Here is a 13146-nt window from a genome sequence, read left to right as displayed (position 1 = left end):
CTAAAGTTTGATTACTTAATAAGAGTAATTATTCAAGAGCAATTATTAAATGTTTTATATCTTTTTTTATATAATCATTTATAAAAATGATTTATATTTTAGGACAATGTATAATTTGACATAAAAACATCTTTTATGAGGTATCTATTATAAATCAAGAGATTTATGGGGCACTTAGGTGGCTCGGTCGGTTAAGCATCCGACTTCAGCTCAGGCCATTATCTCACCATTCATGAGTTTGAGCCCCACAGCCCTGCTTTGGGCTCTGTGCTGACAGCTCAGAGCCCAGAGCCTGCTTCAGATTCTGTGTCTCCCTCTCTCTCTGCCCCTGCCCTGCTCACACTCTGTCTCTCTCAAAAAAAATAAACATTAAAAAAAAAATTATATATATATATTATACATATGTATGTGTATACACACACACACACACACACACATAAATCAAGAGATTTACTAAGAGGCAGAAAGAAAGAAAGAAAGAAAGAAAAAGCACAGAACACCAATCTTTAGGGAACAAATTTATTTTGATTTTCCTGAAAATATCAGAAACTATGAAAAACAAGCTAAATACCTGGCCATAACAAGAGCAAAATACAAATAAAAAGAACATTTAGAAATCATGTTTAACCTTAAGCAAACATATCTCAAAATACCAAGTATAACACCCTATCCTCCACAAAGCAAAACAAATTTACTAAACCACAACACTGGAGTTTTTTTAGCTGATGTAACTTAAAAACAAAAACAAGAACAAAAATTAAATGAAAAAAAAAAAAACAAAACAACACTCAATTTCCACCCTGGAATCTTGTCACTTATAAAACAACATGCTCAAAAGTCAGTGACAATAAAGTTATGAAACCTGAAAATGCATCAATGAATGAAATCAGATTCCAACAGAACACAGTGCTTTACAGCTGGAAAGAATAGCTTTTGTCACAGGTCTTACCAAATAAAAATAAATACAAGAGGATTAAAAACAAACTACTAAATCAAAATCTTTCTGTAGAGTAGCAGCTTTCACAAAGTAAAAGGAACCCAGTTCCACAAACTTAGATGTTCTGTAAGCATGTGGCCAATTTTATTCCCAAAGTCCCAAAGTCTTGCACTATCAAAATAAAAGTGTCTTTGTCTTGGAGCAAGTCTGATGAAGGCACCAAAATCCTATCCTCCGTGACAGTTAAAATGCTCTGATCATCCTTTTAAAATGATCTCAACCTATTAAGAGTTAACACTCTAAATATCTAAAGATCTAGAAGGACTTGCAGCCTCATCTGCATTACCAAGGTCCAATCTATAGTCTTTCCCCTCCCTAATCCTTCTAGTCTGGTTTACCAAGCAGGACCACTAGTTTAGGAGGATAAAAATACATTACCACATTCCCTGGCCATTAAACAGACATAGACGTTGGTGAAGGAAGACTCAACATTTATAATACTTATGAACTTTTTAAAACTTAAAAATAAACCCATCTAAAAGTGAATTTCACAGCCTCTTAATATTTACTTTCAACCTGGACTTCTTATGCAGCCCTCTTTGGTGAGTCTCTTCCAGTTTTTTTCAGTAGTTTTACCCTGGGGGAAACCTTGAAAAAACTTTCAAATTAAGTTTCATGGCATGTGAGTGTCAGCACTAAGTTAAGGATACTCTTATTTCACAGAAATCCTGAACTATCAGACTATGACTCAGAGAGTTCTTTCTCTTCTCCTGGACAACATCTCAGGCTGAGATTCAGAGAAGGGATTTCGCACCTAGTCATACACAGGTGTTGAGAAAAGGAGGGGAAAGGCTATTTGGTTTTGCAGTTCTTCACAGAGAGTTTTAGTTAAGGCCTCAGACTCATTGCTATCTTTTCTTCACTCTCATGCCCAAGTGGGTGTGGAAACATTTCAAGAGTTCCTTTGGCGATGTGACTGTTCCAACGAGTCAGTTCCTATCAATCCAAGAATCTTATCACTTTTAAGAAAATACATTTTCTCCAGGACCTTGCAGGAACTTGTTTGTTCATGTGACAAAAAAAAAAAAAAATGTCTGCTAAATAGACTAGTGTCTTAGCCATCCTGCATCTCCAAAGCACTCTGCAAAATCTGGCCTAATATTTTCTTGTAAGTACTCTGGCAATTGACCTTTCAACTCAAATATCCTGTTGAGAACTCTTCTGACAAGCCACTGGATTTCTGTATGTAGATTTATGTGCTCTTTGTTCAGATTTGAGCTTTATTTATTTTTAAACATTCCTGCATAAATGGGTCTTTAATAAAGTTAACCATTTCTGCAGCATTATCCAGAACTTTCTTCATTTCAACTCCAAGTGTTTTCTATCAGCACCTCTCTGGGAAGAAAGCAGTGTGCTATAACATGAATGTCAACATTTCCTTTTACCAGAATGAGGCAAAACTGGTCATGGAGCCAAGGATGAGCACCAGGAGTAGAGATGACAGACCTTCAGTCTTCAGTTATAAAGACCCATTAAATTTATATTGCCTTTGTTTTGAGAGGCTCCTCGCAGCAGAACAAGCTTTCTTGAATTTCGTCATCATTCACCAACCTTACCAAGGCTATAGTAGGACAAATATTCATGGAATCTGTTGACTCATCAACCCAGACAGAGAAGCGGCTGCTTTTCAGTTAATCACCCAAACCTCTTTAGTATCAGGAGACATAAATCAATTTATTAAACTGAAAGTGAAGGCTTTTCAATTTCTTATACTGCTTCTTGCCCTCACATTTTAATGTTATATTGGTATTATTACATTGGTATTATTATTATTAAATTTTTCTAATATAATGCTGCTACTAAAATTTTGCTTTCTAAACCTTTTACTGAATGTGATTTTTTGTTTTTTTAAGATTTTATTTTTAAGCAATCTCTACACCCAACAGGGGGCTCAAACCTACAACCCCGAGATCAAGGGTCACATGCTCTACGAACCGAGCCAGTCAGGTGCCCCTGAATGTGACTTTTTTAAACAAAGTTTACTGTTTTGATATTCCAGATGCCATTTAAAATAATCAACATCTTTACTTATCAAATGGCTATGATTTATAGTTACAATTGCTAGAGCAAATGCTAGGTTTGTAAGTCGCATTCCACAATGTACAATGGAAGACAACAGCTTGGATTGTAAATCCGTAAGATCACTGAAAAGTAGCTTTCACTGTAAAGAAAGAATTTGTGTCCCTTGTTGCACTGGCATACCAAAGTATCACAGAAGACTAATTCTTCATCACGAACCTCAACAGAAATGTCTGTATTTCTATGCCTAGAATGGTCCTCTTCTATCTTACACCATGACCTCAAAAATTGCAGCACTGGAACATCAGATTTGTTTAACAAATGTTAATAAAATAGAAAATCTGCCACAGTAACTAAGAGTTACAAAGTAACTCTAAGAATCACAAAAAAATACAAAAACTTCACAAAAAACAATTCACTTCTCACCTAGAAGACCCATGTTTTTGCAATGTTTACAACAAAGTGACAGGGGACAGATGAGTTGCAACATGTAAAAATTCCTTCCTTAGAATGCTAATTTCCCTAGGAGTGTCTCTTACAGAGTTTGTTTACTCCAGTAAGTTAGATGGCAGTGCAGAAAGGGAGGCTGGGGAAAGTAATCATGAGGGAGAGCCCAATATTAGCCTCCTGTCACCCTCCCCTCCATGCAAGTGCTCACCAATTATCCACAGTTTCTCCCAGCTAAACAAAATTCACATAAGCCAAACTGCACCTGGCACATGGGGCTGAAAAGATCTCCAACATAACTGTTAATGGAGCTGCTCAATCACTGTTCACTATTGTGAGTACAGCATTATGCAACATACAAAGTTCAAAACCTGTATTTTCAGTCACAATTTTATACAGAATCCTACCAACATCTCACCAAATGCCACCAGAGAAACCTACCTGCAACATCAAATGATTTTTTTTTTCTCTATGAGAGGTCATTTTCATTTGGCTCAGATCCTTCTGTGACTTGACTTTCAAGTTCAGGATTAGCTCCTCCCTCACTCACCACCTGTGTCTCAGATCTTGGTTTTGTGTGCCCCAGCTCCTCATTATTTTCTGGTACCACTTGCTGGTTATTTTTTCCTTCTGCTGGGTCATTTTGATTTGATTTGTCACCAGATTCCAATTTAGCTTCTTTCCCATTTCCTGCTTGTGCTGGCTGCTTTGGGTTAAGCTGTGATGGGTCCTTAGCACTCTTAACCACCTCCTGGAGATTATACTTTCTGAACAACATGTAATCTGTCACAACACTCAGGCAACAGACAGCTTTAATGATTTCTACTACCACTGTGTACTGTGGATTGGTAAGATCCACTTTATTTTCCGAATTGAGGCTGCCTACTATTCCTGTAACAAAAAGAATAGGGAAACACTTAGAGGGAGAAGGGTACCATGAAGCTTGACAGATACAAACACAATCTTTCATCTTTCCATTTGGGACTTGTTAAAAGCAATATACATACTAGTCTATGCTTCTACATGGACCTCAGTCAAACTCTGTGAACTCTTTCAATAAATAAATACAAATAAAATCCTGAAATATTTAATCAGAGTAATTTTTTTTTCCAAAGAAAATTCAATCTTGATTTGGAAGACTTAATATCTAACTACCAGAAAGTCTCATATCCAAGTCTGTTAGGTCTGATATTATTTTAAGGACTTTTTTTTTTTTTTAAAGTAATCTCTGTCCCCAATGTGGGGCTCGAGCTCACAACCCTGAGATCAAGAGTCACATGCTCTACCAGCTGAGCCAACCATGCGCCCTTATTTTAAGGACATTTTAACATACTTGTTTTACATCCAAAAATATAAGCCTTAAATCTTAAAAAAAAATTCCTAAAAACAAGTATTTACTATTACATACAAACGTAAAATCACTAAAAGAAACATACCTGCCAATTCTTTGATAACTTCTTCTCTATTCATGTGGCTGTTATTTCGAGATTTATATACAATCTGAAATGTCCCTTTGTTTGGAGCTTTAAACCAGGGTTCCAAAAATGTTTCTGCATATTTTTTCATGTCTTCTAAGAAAGCCTTGCATGTGCCCGAAATAGGTAACATTCGTAGAATAACCCGAGTCTTCTTCTTCTTGGTTTTATACATATCCTGAAGAATATGATGTACCAACTTCTCAGGTTCTGAAAGAAAAGAAAAAAATCAGCAAAAAAAGAACAAGAATATAAGCTCTCAGACATTTTAAAACCTCTTCAAACTGTCCAAAATGAATTTTCATTGTCAGCAACCTACATCAACAGTATAGTAGAAGAAATTATCACGATGAACATTAACAAGTCTAATCAGTTTTTCCAACTTTCTTCACTGCCTATGATTACTACTATACCTAATATGTTAACTCTTCAGCATTACTACTGCTTTCACTAAAAACAACAGTTCATGAAGACACTGGAGTTAACATTTTTGTGATGTCTGACTTGTCCAAACAAGACCATATTGTTTTCCTATAACAAGAACAACTACCAACATATTGTTATTAAACAGCAGTGTTTTGGTTTTTTTTTTACAATAATAAACAAAACAAAATCTGCAAGTCACTTTAAAAGATTTAATTCAGGGGTGTCTGGGTGGCTCAGCAGGTGAAGCATCTGACTCTTGATTTCAACTCAGGGCATGATCTCACTGTCATGGGATCGAGCCCTGTCTGGGGCTCTGAGTTGAGCATGGAGCCTGCTTGGGATTCTCTCTTTCCATCTCTCTCTGCCCCTCCCCTACTCACTCTCTCCAAATATAAATAAACTTAAAAACCACACATTCAACTCATCCATTGATCAAATTTGTACAAAAATCCAGATCTCAGAACTCAGAGGAGCCCCAAGACCATGAATTACACAAAATCATCATATGATCCTTAGGCCACATCCTGATGACATACAAGTCTACTTGGGGCTACTCAGTGTTTTCAATACTTTTAAATTAGTTAACTACATTAAAAAATCTACAAACTTCTCCAGATTTCCACCTTCTTTTAAAAAATCAAAAGACCTGGTTCTATTAGGACTACATTCCAGATGGCTAAAGTCATTCCAAATTGGCTGGAGCTGAATAGCAGCTGCTTCTTTTAGACAGAACTTGTACTCTTGTTTCACCTAAAGTTACACGCAAAGAAAGTGGCAAAGCCAGGTTTCCACTCTTAAGCCAATGTTATGTTCACCACACCATTCTACCTTTCCATATGCTTAGTGCTAAAACAGTGTGAAGAAGATCAATCAAATTATTAACTGAGCCGTGACCATGAAGCCACTTTTTAGGCAGTATTCACTAAGACAAGGAGATGTCTAGATATTATAGGCTCAATAATCTTAAGGCTTATTAGACACACCTATCCCAAGTGTCCTGATGAAGACTACGTTATTTGCTCCACTCTCCACTGATTGGAATCTTCTTAGCTTCATCTCCGTAGATGCTTTAATGTCACCAACTTCTTTCTTCAAGGCAGCCTCCATATCATCATCTTCTCCCTCACTTCCAGAGGGCTGCTGATCTTTGTCTGTAAACTGCATAAAATTAATGAGCAAAAATGCCAAAACAGCTCATGTTAAAAGCTGTAACTATATATTTATGTGAAACCTCCAGTGGCAGATGGATCAATACTGACAATAAAGCTTTTTATTAAGAAACTGACACATCACTCCCTACAAAATGTAGAGGAAAAAGGAAGTTCCTTCAGACTGGGGTACATATAATTTGAAAATGCTTTCAAAAACATCTTGACACTCTGCGACACAGGGAAATGTGCTCACCAAATGAATTACTTCAAGGTAAACCTTAAATCCCATCACTAGATATCTTTGTACCTAATGAGACAGTCTCCTTTTGGTGAGATTAGACCAACCTGTTATGGCATTAAAAACCCTTATCTCTATTCTACTAAGGAAGAGGGAACAAAAATAGTTTGAGAATTTGCTCAAGACACCAGTGGAGACAGGACACTAACTTGTTGCCTAGTTCTCTGCCCCACCAATGGAGTTTGCCAGTCAGGCACCAGTAATAATTATACCCATTTATGGAACCTTTATTATTTATCAGGATGTATTTATACACATAAGCAACTTGTCAGCCAACATTAAATATACTATCATTTATTCTTTTTTATCTAGCTCAGCAGAATTAAATAATACGCCCAGGCCGTAGATCTAGTAAATAACAGTACTTGAATCCAAATCCCCTCTGTATTATCTATCCTCCCCCTTTTAATTAATTCAGGTGTTTCTGTATTAGTCCAGATCTTACGCCAATAATATAAAGATTTCCAAACTGTGTTGAGACAATTAGATCTTAGATGGAATTGGTACAAAAATTTTTGCTTTTTAAAATGTATTGGGGCGCCTGGGTGGCGCAGTTGGTTAAGCGTCCGACTTCAGCCAGGTCACGATCTTGCGGTCCGTGAGTTCGAGCCCCGCGTCAGGCTCTGGGCTGATGGCTCGGAGCCTGGAGCCTGTTTCCGATTCTGTGTCTCCCTCTCTCTCTGCCCCTCCCCCGTTCATGCTCTGTCTCTCTCTGTCCCAAAAATAAATAAAAACGTTGAAAAGAAAGAAAAAAAATTTAAAATGTATTTACACGTGCATTTGAGAAATAACTAGCACTAGTACTAAACCCACTCTTTCAGACACAATGCTTAGGACAATTATTACAACCATGGCGTAAAGATGGTGGTAAGATATATAAAAACTATGACGACCAATGAAGTTTCCCCTGTGAATGTGGACCGTTTACTTAACCTACTTGAGCTCCAGTGTCCTCGTGAATATTACTTCACAAGTCTACCGTAAGAAATAAACGTTTCTTTGAGGGCTTCGGAAACACAACACGTGGATCTCAGAAGCAATCTATAAACAGGAGCCCCTGTGATTAATAATGGGAAAAACCCCTCAAATGGGCAAGCTTCTCAAGCACGCGACCCGGCAGCGAGCTACAACTCAGACTCCGCGAGAAGGCGGGAACACAGACCAGGCCACAAAACTCGCGCACGCGTAGAAAACAGCCGGCCTTCCTGCATTCCTTTCTTTTCTCACAGGCCCGCTTACCCTCTCTGGGGCTCGTACCTTTTCCGGCCCGTACATGTCGTCGCCGTATTCGTTGAGCAGACTGTAGGCCTCCTCCACGCACTTGCGCTCGTTCATGTTGCAGGTAATGAGAATGCCCTGTAGCCCGGGTTCCAGCTGCCGTGGCCCACCGCCGTCGCAGCGCCGCGCCCGCTTGGCCTGCACATACTGAGCTTTCCCTTTGCGCTTTCCACCGCTAGACTGAGGAGGCGGCTGGACGGGGGCCGCCATGGCGGGTGAGAACCAAGGCTAGCGAGAAACAGCTTTCTCCTCTGTTCCCGGCTTCCTCACCTCTGCTGACGCCAGCTGCTTTCGTCATGTGTGTGCGACGGCCTCTCTTAGTCCCGCCTCCCACGTTTCGTTCCGTGCTGCGCCGGGTCCTAAAGCCGGCAGGTGGCCAGCCGTGGAATGGTGGTGCGAGGCCCGCCCTTGGAGAGAGTGGACAGGCACTTTTTTTTTTCTTCTTTGAGGTGGGGGAGGGACAGAGAGAGGGGAAGACAGAGAAACCGTAGAAGGCTGTGCGCTGTCAGGGTTCAACCCACAAAGGGTGACATTATGATCTCAGCCCAAGTCGGAAGTTCAACGACTGAGCCACTGAGGCGCCCTTGATGGGCACTTCTTACTGCTCACTATCCAAAAGCCAGGGCTTCCTGGGGAATTGGCCTGGATGGAGCGGGTTTGTAAATTTACATGCTGGCCTCCAGCCGGATGTAGACCATGCTTGTAAAGAACTGTTTTGTTTACCATTCATAGTCATTGATTCATTCCGGTAATATTTATTTAGTACCCATGCACTAGTTATTGACCTAAGTACTAAGGTTGAGACCATTAGCAAAGACAGACACACTTCATACTCATGTTGCACTTATAGGCAGTGTTTCTTAGAAGTCAATGTTTCTTCCAAACCACCCTTCTTATTTTTTGCTCCTTTTGAAATGTGCATATGCAATGGACTTGACTTTAGCACTCCTGTTGGAGAACCCCAGAGGTACAAATAAAGAACACAAAGTATAAGAAACTCATTGAAGTCAGAGAGTTGATTATCAGAATAAGAAATATAAAATACAGGGAAACTTGGCCAAACTTCTTTTTTTTAATTACTTTTTTAATGTTTATTTTTGAGAGAGATAGAGTGCAATTGGGGGAGGGGCAGAGAGAGAGAGGGAGAGGGAGACACAGAATCTGAAGCAGGCTGCATACTCTGAGCTGTCAGCACAGAGCTCCACGTGAGGCTCAAACTCGCGAACCATGAGATCATGACCTGAGCTGAAGTCCAGCGCTTAACCGACTGAGCCACCCAGGTGCTCCTGCCAAACTTCTTAACATTGAATTGTCACTATTCATACCCAAGATTCATATTCATACCCAAGATATTGTCCATATAAATTTCTTCACACAACTTTTGTTTGACGCTGATGTCATAACAAGTGATAGTAACATTTTGGTAAATTATTGTTCTGACTGTAGTTGGTCTGGACAGGAAATCACATCCTCACTTCTGAACAAAATCATGAAGAGCCAAAAGAAGGTTTGTCCTTTGTTGCCCTAGGAAGAATTAGCGAATCCAGTGCCCCAGAAATGTAGATTGTTATAGAAAGTCAGGAATAAAGAACTTCTTATTTATTGTAAGGCCTTCATCTCTCAGATTCACATTCTTGTGACACCTATGAAAAAGTAATTCTGATATGAAATAATAGTCTAGAATAGTCCATATACATATAAAAGAATTTTCACTACTAGGAAAATTATTCATCTTCTTTTCTCCAATTAAATATACCTTGCTATTTTCTTTTCTTCATATCTGTCCCCTAAAATGTTTATGAACCCACTCATTAAACTGGATAGATAAGCAATCCCTTCAGAGTTAACATCATAATATTCCCCATACCCTAAAGTCAGGAATCCAGCTCCTTATACTTCATGCAATTAAAAGTCAACTTGAGGTGGCTCAGTTGGTTAAGCATCCAACCTTGGCTCAAGTCATGATCTGTTAGTGGGTTTGAGCCTGGTGTCAGGGTCTGCACTGAAGGAGCAGAGCCTGATTGGGATTCTCTCTCTCTCTCCCTCTCTCTCTGTCCCTCCCCCTACCTCAAAATAAATAAACATTAAAAAAAAAAGTCAACTTGAACTTTATAAATCCCTTATGTTGGTGTTCCACCTATGACAGTATATTGCTTTAGTAAGCAATGCAGGAGTACTGTGCTTTTTATTGACCTAGATATTTCAATCTCACATTCTGAGATTTACTTGTAATGTATGAAACAACAAAATACTAAAAAGAGGAAAAGTAATTATCCTGATGTTGAACTTCATGGTTGACTGGGTTTTTTCTTATATGTAAATATATATGTATATGTATGTATAGTTGTATATATACATATATGTATATAAAGATGTGTGTGTGTGTGTGTGTGTGTGTGTGTATAACCTTATCTTCCCTTAGGTTCTTTTGCTTAAATTACTAATATTAATACTAGAGTTCCTGATTAGTACTAGGTGTTAACTGTCCCATTCCACACTGTAGAGTAGGACAAATGGAAAAAATTCATTTCCCTTTTAGGGTGGTCCCTCTGGCCAAATATGGAGGCAATTTCATAAGAAATGGAATCCTTGAGGAAGTGATTTCCAATATGTCTTCTTTAATACTATTATCCTAGGGATGAAGGCAGAGAAATAAGCAGATTCTATCACCAGTGGGAAAACTGGGCTGGAATACATATCATGATCACCTATAACTACTTCCTTGTTAGTTTTTGTCTACCTTATGGTTAACATTTGTTGTTTTTGTTTGCTTAATAAATGAACCCCCTTTTGGGAAGGAGGTGTAATCCATCATTGGATGAGTCTGAGTGGAAGGCAGGGCCCACCTTGCATCATGGAAGCTTGACATGTCAGGTATTCCTTTTTCCCACTCTGTAATGTGAGCACATCACCTCAGCTTCATCAATTGGATGCATCTGTGAGGGTCTGAGAATTGGAAGCAAATGTGTAAAGAGGAGTGCCCATTTAGAGTTCATCTGACCAATGGCAGTGGCATTCCAAATCCAGTATCATCAGCTTTGCAGCCACTCCAGAAGCAGTGGCAGTACTAGACTTTTCAGAACCTTGATGCTAGTTCTAGCCTCCTCACTCCCCCAGTCATCCTTGGTTCTTCTGACCCTGGATCTACCACTATTTCCAAAAATTTTGTCATCATCTTATTTTTTGCTTTCACCTATATAATCAGCATAGCCTTTACTTTTGACAATGGAGATTGCATAGTATAGATTTCTGGAGGTCCTCAGTTGATTGTGAAGAACAGTGGCATTGCTGTGGTGTTCAGAAGCATAGAGAGAGCTGACTGAAACTTCTTTTTACTTTTGTTTTCATCCTTGGTGCCTGCCATAATGTCAGATCCATATTAGGTGCTCAAAAAATATTATTGAACATTTGAACTCAACCCCAAGAAATGGTCAGTAAAGGAAAAAGGTTAAGACCAATGCTATTAAGAAGGGAAGTATACCAAGTCCAGATCCCATTAAGCCCCACCAGAGGAGCAAGAAAAGAAGCTAGGAATTAAGAGAGAGATTTCCCTGGCAATGCTGGAAACACATTTGTATGAAATTTCAATTTGTGTGAACTTTCACCTCCTTAGGTTACCAGTCATGGTCAGAGGTCTGGTGTCTATCATTGGGCACCAAGGACTCTGTGATGTGGCTTGTAAACCCCTCTTCTGGCTCCTGTATACCAAGTGTTTTTTTTGTTTTGTTTTGTTTTGTTTTGTTTTGTTTTGTTTTGTTTTAAGAAAAGGAATGTCGGCATTATAGAAAAATCACTTAATACCCTGTGCTGCGGATAATGTGGGTTTGGAATAAGTACTATGAGGAATTTGCCTTTTATTCTAATTAACCTAATTCTAATTCGCTTCACATATTCATGAGGTCTTCAGCCCAGAAAGGGAAGAATGATGTAAGACATTCTAAATTCTCTTTCTCTTTCTCTTCCTTTCAAAGTTACTGCCATTTAACTTCTACTTGTATGTTCAGTACAGAATCCATCCTTGCCCCGAACACAGGTAGGAAACACTCTTAGATTTTGTTCCTGTTCTGACTACACTATCCATCCAGGATTTCCTGCCTTATTCTCTTGTTACCCAGCATTTTCAGGTAATAGATGTCTTAACACTGAACCCTGGTCACCTGCTGATTTGATTTCTCTACACCTGCCACCTTCAGAGTTGATAATATGTATATGATCATGGGCCCAAATTCTAAAGTCAAACTGTGTTTAAATCCCAGTTCTGCCATGTTCTGGCTGGGGAACTTCAAGCAAGTGAGAAGCTGAATTTCCTCATGAAATTAAAAAAACAAAACAACAACGTTTAAATGGGGATAATAATACCGATTTTCCGGGTTACTAGGAAAACTCATTAAGATAGGCATGACAAGTGCTTAGTTCATAGTCACTGTTGAGTCAATGTGGACTTGTTCATAGTCACTGTTGAGTCAGTGTGGACTTAAAAACAGCTGGTTTGGGGCTCAGTTGTGACTCAGTGATGTCTAGTATTTTTATTTATTTATTTATTTATTTATTTTTTTTTTTAATTTTAGAGATTGAGAGAGTACGAGCCGGAGAGAGGAGTAGAGCGGGGGGGGGGGGGGGAGCGGGGAGAGAGAATCTCAAGCAGGCTTCATGCTCAGCATGGAGCCCGACACAGCCCAACACAGGGCTCAATCCCATGACCATGGGATCATGACCTGAGCCAACACTCAACTAACTGAGCCACCCAGGTGTCCCTAGTATTTTTTATATTAGTATCCATTCCCCAACCCAGTCCCCTAAATGCATTATTTGTCCCCTAATGTCTTATCTCCATGTGTCACTTATTGAAAGCTAAATGTAATCCTTTGAGGAAGGAGGCCAGAAGGGAAAGAAACTTTAAATGTAGTTAACTTAATATCGTGTATCATAAAATAAGATAAAATACGTAACACCTTACCTCTGCCAACTGGCTCCTGCCTCACATTTGATTGAATGACACCCCAGGTCTTTCACTGGCTCTTTGCCCACAGCACTTGTGCCACACTTGCACTTTTA

General features: G+C 39.1%; 1 protein-coding gene across 1 annotated transcript; it reads right to left on the bottom strand.

The window, feature by feature from the left end:
- Window positions 1-2906: 2906 nt before the first annotated feature.
- THUMPD1 (THUMP domain containing 1) lies at window positions 2907-8354 on the bottom strand. Its single transcript, XM_047087669.1, has 4 exons — window positions 8071-8354; window positions 6348-6522; window positions 4900-5148; window positions 2907-4354 (listed from the first exon to the last, which is right to left on the bottom strand). Exons 1-4 carry the CDS (start codon window positions 8299-8301, stop codon window positions 3933-3935), a joined length of 1077 nt encoding a protein of 358 aa, XP_046943625.1. The 5' UTR covers window positions 8302-8354; the 3' UTR covers window positions 2907-3932.
- Between the last annotated feature and the right edge of the window lie 4792 nt (window positions 8355-13146).

This window comes from Lynx rufus, unplaced genomic scaffold, assembly GCF_022079265.1.
Source record: "Lynx rufus isolate CCGP_SWC_20201006 ecotype Redwood Valley unplaced genomic scaffold, mLynRuf1.p SCAF_23, whole genome shotgun sequence".
Taxonomy (NCBI): Eukaryota; Metazoa; Chordata; class Mammalia; order Carnivora; family Felidae; genus Lynx; species Lynx rufus.
This window is presented reverse-complemented; position numbering and strand designations above follow the sequence as displayed.